Here is a 12,025-nt window from a genome sequence, read left to right as displayed (position 1 = left end):
TATATGCAGCACTCCATTGTGAATAAACACTAAGTGTGACCTTGACCTTTGAGGTAGGGACACGGGTCTTGCACGCGACACGTCGTCTTGGTATGTGGAACACATGTGGCAAGTTATTTTAAAAACTGTCCATACAAGGGAAAGTTACAGCCCGGACAAGACAACCCATACTCTATGTCCTTATATGCAGCACTCCATTGTAAATAAACACTAAGGGTGACCTTGACCTTTGAGGTAGGGACACGGGTCTTGCACGTGACACGTCGTCTTGGTATGTGAAACACATGTGGCAAGTTATTTTAAAATCTGTCCATACAAGAGAAAGTTACAGCCCAGACACGACAACCTATACTCTATGTCCTTATATGCAGCACTCCATTGTAAATAAACACTAAGTGTGACCTTGACCTTTGATGTAGGGACACGGGTCTTGCACGCGACACGTCGTCTTGGTATGTGGAACACATATGGCAAGTTATTGTAAAATCTGTCCATACAATAGAAAGTTACAGCCCGGACACGACAACCCATACTCTATGTCCTTATATGCAGCACTCCATTGTAAATAAACACTAAGGGTGACCTTGACCTTTGAGGTAGGGACACGGGTCTTGCACGTGACACGTCGTCTTGGTATGTGAAACACATGTGGCAAGTTATTTTAAAATCTGTCCATACAAGAGAAAGTTACAGCCCAGACACGACAACCTATACTCTATGTCCTTATATGCAGCACTCCATTGTAAATAAACACTAAGTGTGACCTTGACCTTTGATGTAGGGACACGGGTCTTGCACGCCACACGTCGTCTTGGTATGTGGAACACATGTGGCAAGTTATTTTAAAATCTGTCCATACAAAGGAAAGTTATAGAGCCGGCCGGCCGGCCGGCCGGACGGACGGACGGTGCGATTTTAATATGCCCACCTTCGGGGGCATAAAAATTTAATTTAAAATCTGGCCTCGATTTCTCAAAATTTGTGTGTGCAGGTATTACAACATTATCAATTAAACATTAAAACCACAACTTAATGATGCTTCCTTTCAACAGAAACTTAATGACATGCATAAGCTAGATAATCTCAGTGAACAATACTGCATTGTACGAGCAGAATTTTATTTTTTTGGAGTCATTATGAGGTTAAGTATCTCAAGGCTTTCATTGAAGAGGCACAATATAGGGTGACTGCAATTAATTTTTTCTATTTCAATGCATTATCGTGTTTAACTCGTTCAAATTTAATGATCAAAACAAACAAAATAGCATTTGATTAAGGTACAGATTGAATTTTTTTTCTCAATATTTTGGCGCTTTTTTATCTGGGGAGTTTCTGGCCATGTAATTATTCATTAAAAACAAACATTTATTTCTCCCTGGGATTTTTCATGTACCAATCATAATTCTAAGTTAAGTTTGCAACAAACATGATCTTCTGCCTTCTGAATCTCTTGTCATCAAATAACCACCACAAAGCACCTTTCCCCTGATTCTAGCATGGGCAAAATTTAAGCCTTACTAACTAATACATCCTGTCTTTTCCCTATATTCGCGGACATAGGAAGAACCTTTCAACTGTGGCTATAGTGACTGTTATAAGCATATAGGGGACTTGTTGCAGTCAATGAGTCCTGGTGATACCCCCATCCAGATAATACCCTTGGCCAGTTTGACAATCTGCAATAGTTTGATGCCTGAAACATGCGTGACACCAGGGAATAGACTTCACTTCTTTATTGGTGTGATTTTAAGTTTGTATAAATCCCATCCATAGAGCAGGTTGGCTTGCCAAATGAATGGGGTGGGGAATGTTCCAGGCATCAAATTCTTTAGCTGAAAAATTGGCCAAACCTACTAACCTGTGAGTGGGGCGCAGCATTTTTAAGCTCATACATACACATACAAACTACTCCTACCTTGTCCCTATATTCTGGCATGTCACAGCTTGGGGAGTCTTTCAGCTGTTGCTGGGGGGACTGGGATGTTGACAGGGTCCATGGAATACTCAGACACTTCTTCAGGAACTCACAGTCCTACAAACACATCAAGATGAATTATTGCTTTTTTATTAAGTTTCCTAAAAATGACAAAAAAATATTATTAACTGTTGCTTGGGTGGCTGTGATGTCAATAACATGCTTTGACGTAATAAATATTAAAGAGATAGTGAGAAAAATGTCTTTATCAATATTGTCATTGTAAAAATTCATTGCAAAAAAAAACCTTTGACATATTTTCAGTTACTTTCCATATGTTGAACGATGCTCTCTTTGCCTTCACCACAGAAACTAACTAAAATGATATAAGCATTATCCTTGTGAAAACGGATGGGCTTTAAATACCAACAAGGACACCAAGCTTATAACAATACTCTTTAGGAGTTATCCATGTAAGCAGGAATGAGCCGATAACTTACATAATCCAACCCTTTGCTGACGACATAGAGCGCGAACAAGTGACGATCAATGCCTTTTCCATTCATGCAGTCCTTGTACATGACTGCATGTTTTTCACACGCTGCGCGCAACAGACTTATCTTCTCTTCCCTTGAAACTGACTTGTCAAAGAAGGCCCTGGAATAAGGATATGAAAAATTGTGTCATTAATTTTACTTAGATTATGGCTAAACTTCCATTCATGCAGTCTTTGTACATGAAAGCATGGTTTTCACACATGGGGCAAAACTTCTCTTCCTTTGAAACTGACTTGTTGAAAAAGGCCCTGGAAAAGGCATATGAAAAGTTAAAGATTTATACTATCAGAGTGAAAACAATTGACAATCAATGTCTATTCCATCATACAGTTTCTATACATGATGCGTGTTTTTTTCATGCCTCACCTAACAGGCAAATAGTATCTCCTGTTGAAACAGAGTTGTCAAAGAAGGCCTTGGAATAAGCATATACTGGTAAGAAGTTAATGAATCATAATGAAAGTGACACAGATGCTATTGATGACACCCACAACAACACATGGCAAAGAAGGCAATAAAAAACCCATTCATTTCTTCTAAACAAAGCCATGGAATAAGCATATAAAAAGTTTAACTTTATCTTTAAATTTAGGACTAAAAAACATCTCAGCCCTTCCTCAAACATCACATGTTTTCGAAATTTACATAAAACTTTATCATTTATTTTGTATCAGTGTTTAATTGTCCTCCATCTGATTTTTTTTTGCACATAATCAGATTCCAATAAAGAACGTCTTTTTACAAATTTACCAAATACTGTGCATCTTAAAAACACAGCCATAATTTGAAATGAAACTTACTTCACAAATTTTGAGGCCTCCATTGTCAGCGACCGAACTGTCTCGGTCCGCCCCATGAGGTACAGTCTGGTCATGGATGACTCATATGTCAGGCAGTGTTTTCCTGCATTCTTGTAGTATGTCAATTGAAGAGCCATTTGGATGTAGGCATCAGGACTGACCTGGAGTATGTATATGTAAAATCAGAAGTGTTTCATTAATTTTTTTTCTGGTACAAGGATATGCAATACCTTTGATTCAAGATGGTCAATAGACCTTGGAGTGTGGAAATGTGAAATCAAATGTTTTCATTAACTTGTGTCCGGTATAAGGATATGTAAAACTCTGATACAATCAAGAGAGGAAATTCCCTCTGTCAGTGATGATTAATATGTCAAGCAGTGTTTTTCTGCATTCTTGTGTATAGTCCTGCATTTGAATGTAGGCATCTGGACTCACCTGGAGTATGTATATATGAAAAATCAGAATTTAATTGTCTGGTATAAAAATAAAGAAACATATTTTTTGACACAATAAAGAGTCTTTGTCAATTAAATTAAGAGGCCAAGTAATCTTTGTCATGAATCAGGTTTATATGTTAAGCAGTGTTATCCTGCATTTTGGTAATAGGCAATTGTTGAGTCATTTGAATGTAGACATTGCATCTGACATGGAAATGGATATGTGTAGCATAATTTAGTCTGGTAAATGGATTAATTATGTAGAATCTTTTGATACAATTGTCTATGTCATCGATGGTGTGGATATTTCAAATGCCAATGAGGTACAGACTGGTAATGGATGACTTATATGTCAAGCAGTGCTTCTCTGCATTTTTATAGTCAGTTAATTGAAGAGCCATTTGGATGAAGTCATTTGGGCTGACCTGGAAAAAGGATATGTAAAATCCAAGGAAGTCAAGGTGACAGGGACTATTGACTGAATTAAATCAAAGATTTTACATATCCTTTTACCAGACAAAATTTAATAAAGGTCTGAATCAAAGATTTTTCATATCCTTTTACCAGACAAAATTTAATAAAGGTCATCTGGATGGTCCAGAAAAATGGATATGTAAAATTAGGCATTTAATTTTTCTGGCAAACAGATAATAACTGTAAACTACATACCTTGCATGTTTTCACAAATCCCTTCCCATACTTGAAGTACCCCTCCACACGATGGTCGAGGTCTTCAATTGCCTGGCGAACAATAAAGCATAATTTATACAAACAGAAGTAAAAATTGTTGAAGCTGGAGAAAAGAAGTTTTGATCAGAACCATGATTGCTACTCAGATTAAGAAAATATTAATGTCCATTTTTTTACGTTTTCAATCAAAATACAAATATTACAAATATAAAAATACCAAGAGAGTCTTAATAAACATATATCATATTTAAATTCTGAAAAGTAAATGTGAAATATTTATTTAATTTACTAATTAATGAAATGTTAAGAGGAAAATAAAGGTTCATCATATTAACCAGACACATATTATGAATAAATTATTTTAAGTCAAAAGAGGGCAAGCAGAGGGTAGGAAGATGGTTTGCACAATGCATAATTTGAAAGCAAGGAGTTCTATTAGTAAAATAATAAAGTCAATGGACCGATTGTTAAGAACTTCATTAAAGTCATCAATGTTGTTTAAATGACATTGTTATAATAATTTTAAAGGTGAACTGTTGTATGATGCAATGGTATATTGATATGAAACAAGAACTGTTGAAATAGTTGTGTCAATATTTGTAAAAAGAACTACTGATCATAAGTGTGTCTATTAAATTTCCAAAGAAGTTAAAAACAATGATGTCATCAAGGTTGTTAACTTGAACAAAGTTCAGAACAATTGGCTCATAACTAATTTATAACATAATCCTTTGCAGCAAAAAAAAACGTTACGATAAAATAAATCAACCCAAAACACATCACATAGTTTTACATATCCATACTCTAAGAACACATGGTTTTACATATCCATACTACAACAACAAGAATAATCTATGAGTTTAATGCCAAAACAACGATGATGAACTACCGTTTACATGGTACAATTATCATACCTAACAACACTAAACAACACCAAAAAAAGAGATAAACGAAACAAACTTTGGAGATTTCATCTAACTTTTCTTTTTAGTTTTTGGCAAATAAACTTAGCAAAGCGTACTCATCAGTTAATTAAAATCACATTCACAATGTCATTTGCAACAAAAGGATTGTCAATTTGTAAAGCACTTTTAAACAGTATGTTTTCAGCACTTCAAAGATGTTCATTTGTAACAGTGCTGTTCTGAGCATATTTAGTTAAAGCTCCGATTCAATTGGTCAGTTGATGTTAAACCAATGCAAACCGTACAGATGCATTGTGGGGTGACTGAGACCGCCTCTGCAGTCGTGAGTTCATGGTGATGCATTACAATATATGCCAAATCATTGATGACTGCAATAACCTTCCTATGATATTAGGCTATAAATGTTTTATTTCATTTAAAATACACTTGTCACATTTTGGTGTACTTAAAGCCACAATCATTTATTGAGTTAAATACTTGAAATGCATCATTCAATTGCAAACAGTAGTATTTTAAGCTCATGAGAATATTTTGTTTCTATTCAAAGAATAAAACGTGAAAGATTTGTTTAGAAATACTTCCAAAGTTTGAATAAAACATCAAAAACATCACTCAAGCTTGATCCATGTACATTGTCAAGCAAATAACATTACTGACACCTTTCAACGGGAACAAACAAGTTCTTTGCTTTGAAACAAAACATACAATAAACGAATGAACCAAAATAAACAAGTAACACAGGGCGGTCACATGTGGCACACAATATCAGGATTTTGTTACTCTAAATAGCAGGCACCATTAATAATGTTTTCCACGCTAATTATTCTAATCTATAAGTTCTCCCTAAATTATGTAGTTTCCATCAGGATTTACACATTTCCTTTACTCAAATTGTCAGACTAAATTTCCTTCCCTGCAGCCGGAGAAATCAAGAGCTCTGAGTCAGAAATATTGGCCATGCTGTAAATGAGCAGATAGCCTCTGGCAACATGTGTATAGAATCTCATACTAACATTTTGAATGGTTTTCGAGTTGTGGCATAAAAAAGGCTTAAAGGTTTTGCACACAAACAAGAAAGACGCTAAGGCTATGGCAAACAGCAAATCTTTTGAAATCGTTGAAAAACAGACACCTAAAAACAACTTAACTTGCTTTAACGGAAGAGATCAAACTGACACTGCTATTTTCAAATATAGGGTGTTGAGTTTATTTAGCTTCAGAGGGATTGCATCTACTGAATGTTTTCTGGAGTAATGACTCTATGTTCCGTGTGGGTGTTTCACATGCTATAAAACCATGTAAGTAGATCATCCTCGGTTTCCACTTAGACCAATATTGAAAACCACTCTAATTTTTCCCACAATGCTGACATTTCCATGAAAGCACAACATGACACTTTGTCCAATTATACATTTCACTGAATACAACAATAAGTCTATTTCTATAAGCAAGCATAAAGCATTCCAAGCAACACAAAAGCAACACAAAAGCAACCTAAAAGCAGTTCAGGAAGGTCATGTGTCACTTTTGTGTGAAATATTAGAAACAAAGCCCCAGTTACAAACAAGACTGAGAAAGCATATAAGCAAAATAAATTATAATATTGAAAGCACATTCAGAAGCAGGGGTGACGGAAAGCAGGGGTGACGGTGTACCACATCTAACTACCTAGCTACCTCTCGCAAAGAGCTGACTGCCCCATGAATGGACTTTCCCAACACATTTGGAACATTCCATTGTAATCTTAAGGGTTTACAGAGTTCAGATTCTGCATTATCGAAGGGCAGAGGCCGGCATTTACCCTCTTCGTCAAATAAGCAGGCTGAATTTACACATCTGGTGGGTGCAATGAGAAAGAGGCTGATATTAGTCATGTGATAAAGGTTACATATTATTATTATTGGACTGAATACAGCAGCAGATAAGAAATAGCGCAAGAATATCAGCTGAAAAGCAAAAATAATCTTAAAATTTTGATGTTCAAGCCAAAGCTGAAAGAAATCGAAACATAAAGCAAGCTGAACATTCTAGTGCAATTTCATTTCCAAATAGAAAGCAGTATTTAAGACTTTGTTTGATTCTTCCCATTAGACAGCAAACTGTCTGGACAACAAAATACAGGCATACACACTAATGTGTCACCTTCAGCCCTCAATTTATGAACTTCATAAATCTTGGCTTTTGGGGAGCAATTGTATAAAACTGGATAACTTATCTGCATGTTATATTTTGGTTAGTTTGTGCACAAAAAGCAATTTGATTGGTCAAAAGCCATTATTGGATAAATATTGGCCAATCAATAAACATTTTGACTAACTTTCACCAAACCAAAGAAATAAGGAGAAATAAGGAGTTTTATACAATATGCATCAGATAAATAGTTATTATACTACTGACTGCAACAAATTGTATACAACTGTATGAAGTTTTGGTTCGGTCAAAGCCAAAATGTAGAGTTGATAGGTCATTATTTTCCAAAAATAACTCTTAACCAATCAAATCATACTGGCAAACAATGTTTTGATTGGCTCATATTCATAAAAACTTTTCATCATCAACCAAACAAATCACTCCATACTCAAATAAGTGCATATTCAATTTTGTCAAATGCGTACTAACAAAACGTAGGCAAATTTTGGTTATTTTTTGTCTTAAATTTTGCATTCTGGCACAATTTAGGCTTATTTTTACAACCATGTCAGCATGAAAATTTTACAAGAACAATTTTAGAGGGGAACTCCCGCTCCCTTGATCCAAAAGCTGTATTGGTCCTAATTGTGTCCCATTCATACCAAAAACCAACCCCACACTGACACACAGCAGTCCAAACCCTTCAACAAATTGCTAAAACATATTGCTAGTCATATTGCTAGTCATATAGCAACGTGCTTCAATATTCAGCTTCAGGTTCAAAACTCAAAACCTTCCTTCCAGGCACCAACAATAAATATGTGTCTTTAAATAATCAGGTTTCAAATTATGAGAATTTTTGCCATGACTACTTAGTAATACGGTCAATTATGTGAACATTCAAAGGTTCATAGATCAACTTTACACACTATTTTACTCAACTCATTTATCACTAATAGCTGTGTGTAGTTGTTGTTATTTAGATTTTGAAAGACAACAACCTACCTCATCATGATGCTAAAAATAGAGCCTACATCATGATGCTAAATATGGAACCTGCATCCTGATGCTAAATATAGAAACTTGCTTCATGATGCTAAATATAGAAACTTACATCATGATGCTAAATATAGAAACATGCACCATGATGCTAAATATAGAAACTTGCATCATGATGCTAAATATAGAAATTTGCATCATGAAGCTAATATGGATCCTGCATCCTGATGCTAAATATAGAAACTTGCATCATGATGCTGAACATGGATCCTGCATCATGATGCTAAATATAGAAACTTGCATTATAATGCTAAATATAGAACCTGCATCATGATGCTAAATATTGAGTAAGTTTGACATGACCTGATATAAACTACAAAACAGATAGATCTACTTAGTGAGGTGAACACTTTTCCCTTTGTGACATAATTAAAATGGAAGGACACAGAACAATAAAAATTCTAGGTAAAGAAAAAAGCCATCAGTTATTGCAAACTTTCTGTAAATAGTACCTGTAATACTGTTGTATGTGCGCTATTGATAGAATTAGCTAGAGAGGTGGGGATTTCCCACAAAAGTCTCTCTGGTCTATATAAAGAACAAGTGAGGCTATTTTTAGAATCATGAAGCTGTTCAAGGTCACTGTCATCTATGCTGATTGGTGGACAGAGAATACCACCGCAGGCTCTAAATGGAATAAACAAAAAATTATATTTAGAAACACAAAAAACAATACATCCATGGGGACATTGTATATTGTGGTTAAGCACACTCCATGCCATACAAATACCAAATTTTACATAAGATAATAAGCAGATATGTTCCTGAGAATAACTGATTAAAATTAATACCTACATACTATAGGTAATAATTGTTACGTATCAGTATAAATGGACTTAGAATAAACTGTTCCAGTCTATTTTTTTCCCCTATGTACTAGACACAGTATTATTGGGTGTTTTTCCTGATTCTTCTCATGATCCTCCCTCAGTGTATTATCTATCCTAGCATACCATCTTCAGTAAAATTCAGTATTTTTTTTCATATATATATAAACTGTTAGTTTAAACTTTGAGAAACTTATTGATACATAACTCGCCACCAAACTTACATTTTGTTGTTAATCAACTTATACATGCAAAATGATTGTTACAAAACTCACCACATGATTAACATTTTGTCATCAATCATACATGCCATATTTCTGAAAGGCTCCTCAGGGATTTTGCACAGAAAAAAAACAGGAGATTTTGACCTTGGCTAAGGGATTTTCATTTTTCAATCATTTTCTTTGGTGAACTGTATTGAGTATAAAAAACAAAAAGGAGTTTTCACCCTCTTGGGATGAAGTAAATTTTCAGAGGATTTTTTACACCTGCTGGGGAATATGGCATGTATGCACGAATTGAATATGCCATATGCTTTCTGGTGATTTAGTAAGTGAATTAAAAATTATATTTCCCTATTATGATATTTTTCACTGTTTTTGAAATTTGAGCCCATTTTCAATTCCAAATCAAATCAAATTATGGCGCACACATGGCTGGGACACAAATTCAACTACGTCATTTCTGAAATAACATTATGTCAGCATACAATTTGGCGCGTTTTTCTGAAAAATTACAATAAACTGTCATTTTAAATCCTTAACAGGCATATGATGAAAAGAAAAATTGTTTGTTTCAATGTTAGATATATTTCACCTCGTAAGCACCAAAAGTAAATATTTCACGACTGGCTACGCAAATAGCTTTTGGTGCTTACTGTAAAAGTATATTATGATTTTACACTGAAATAATCAATTATCTTCTTTTTTATTAATTTATTTGTTGTGTTATCTAACAGTTCACACATGCACTATAACGACTAGCTTAGAGATATTCCCAAACTGAAGAAGTTGGGATTTATTTTTGATTTAATAAACAATTAAGTGGCTGCCAGGGCTGCTCCCACTGAACAGTTTAGTAAAGCAAAAATAAACACAAAGGGCAGAAGGGGGCTATTAAAAAAGAACAAAGGATGCAGCACGCTTCTATAACACATTAGCCAAAGCCCTCAGTATATTATGATATTCCCATCTCTGACTTATATTATCACCTAAGCTATGATAAGACATTATTTTATTTTTTTCAAACTATGTTATGAAAAATCTCCCAAACTTAAAACTGTTAATAAGTTGAACAGTTGATAAGTTATGAACAAAATGAAATACTCGTAACTTAAGTTTACCAAATTTTGGGCTTCGTATAAATTTTTTCAGTATCATTTTTCCCTGTGAAGTAAAATTAGCAATAAGAGCACTTACTCAAATTTTATCACTATTTTTCTCCTGATAAATTCTACCGTAGCATATAACCTGCAGTGAAATCTGCTGAACATATTTATCTTAAAAGTTTATTGTAGACTGAAATAAAAACTGCAAAATGCATTAATTGACAGCATTACATAAAGTTAACATATAGTGATATGAATATATAATATGATATGTAAACTCATTTGTACTTCATTTAGAGTATACCAAATATAAATACTTACTCTTGTGTGAAGTTAAACTCTATCACGTGAGCCATCACAGGCGCGTCTCCAATCGAGTGTTCACAGTTCACACCCAGACGTCCATCCGGCTGTGAAACCAGCGTCAGTGACTTATCGAACCAGATAGATTTCCCATCGGCAACGAAAAGGTACATGGCACGACTGGAGAAATCTTCATTGATTTCAGTACCCAGGTAGACCTGAAAAGAAGGTATGATTTCCATCAAGTTTCATAAATGATTGACTTCATTTGATAAAAATGAATTACGAGTATTTGTAACTATGAAAGAAGCCCTTGTTACTTATCATTCAATAAATACTTTTACTACTGACATATTTTCCTGTCCCAGTCATTTGACACATGACCTCTATTGGGCCTTGTTGGACGGATAACCATTATTAGGGCACAAGAGACGTTTTTAAGACATCTTTGCTTCCCTACTGGCAGCCAATAATTCATTTGACATCTAATGTCTGTGGGGTAATTTCAGGTTATGACCAACATCCATACAAGTTAGAGAAAAGTTAATTTTTGTGATCAAGGTCACTGTGGCCTTGAATTTTGACCTACTGACTTCAAATACAACCTACCCAATAAGTTTGAGGACCATAGGCCTAAGCATACATATGTTTTTTGTGTCCAAGGTCACCATGACTAAGACCTTAGACCTACTGGCCTCAAAATCAATAGGGGTCAACTGTTGGTTGTAATCAAACTCCGTACAAAGTTCAAGGACCGAAGATCGAAGCATACTCTAGTTAACAATTGGACAAGCTTTTTGTGTATAAGGCCACCAGGACTATGACCTTTGACATCAAAATAAATAGGTGTGACCTAATATGTAGTTTATGATAATATTTTTTTCTTTTATTTTCCTTCTATCAAAATGAGACAAATAATTTACATTTTAATAATTCATTTTTTTGTTGTCAAACATGAAAAAAGATGGCAAAAAGAGAAATATGATGAAAATAAGAATACATTTATTAAATTTTACAAAAGTTCTTTGTATTATTTTCAAATGCTATATAT

At 34.6% G+C, this 12,025-nt stretch overlaps 1 protein-coding gene across 2 annotated transcripts in view; it reads right to left on the bottom strand.

Moving 5' to 3' along the window:
- LOC128240320 (carnitine O-palmitoyltransferase 1, liver isoform-like) overlaps positions 1-12,025 on the bottom strand; it is a 35,358-nt gene that overhangs the window by 5,897 nt on the left and 17,436 nt on the right. The window contains exons 10-15 of one of the 2 annotated variants that reach the window (XM_052956915.1): positions 10,993-11,192; positions 8,970-9,144; positions 4,382-4,453; positions 3,273-3,433; positions 2,416-2,572; positions 1,916-2,032 (exon numbers count right to left, since the gene is read on the bottom strand). In XM_052956915.1, coding sequence (XP_052812875.1) covers positions 1,916-2,032; positions 2,416-2,572; positions 3,273-3,433; positions 4,382-4,453; positions 8,970-9,144; positions 10,993-11,192 — 882 coding nt within the window. Of the gene's footprint in view, positions 1-1,915; positions 2,033-2,415; positions 2,573-3,272; positions 3,434-4,381; positions 4,454-7,004; positions 7,165-8,969; positions 9,145-10,992; positions 11,193-12,025 lie in introns of both variants that reach the window. The other variant, XM_052956916.1, reaches the window with a different exon arrangement.

Source organism: Mya arenaria, chromosome 7 (genome assembly GCF_026914265.1).
Source record: "Mya arenaria isolate MELC-2E11 chromosome 7, ASM2691426v1".
Lineage (NCBI taxonomy): Eukaryota > Metazoa > Mollusca > Bivalvia > Myida > Myidae > Mya > Mya arenaria.
Note: the sequence above shows the minus strand (reverse complement) of the source record. Positions and strands in the feature narration are given on the sequence as shown.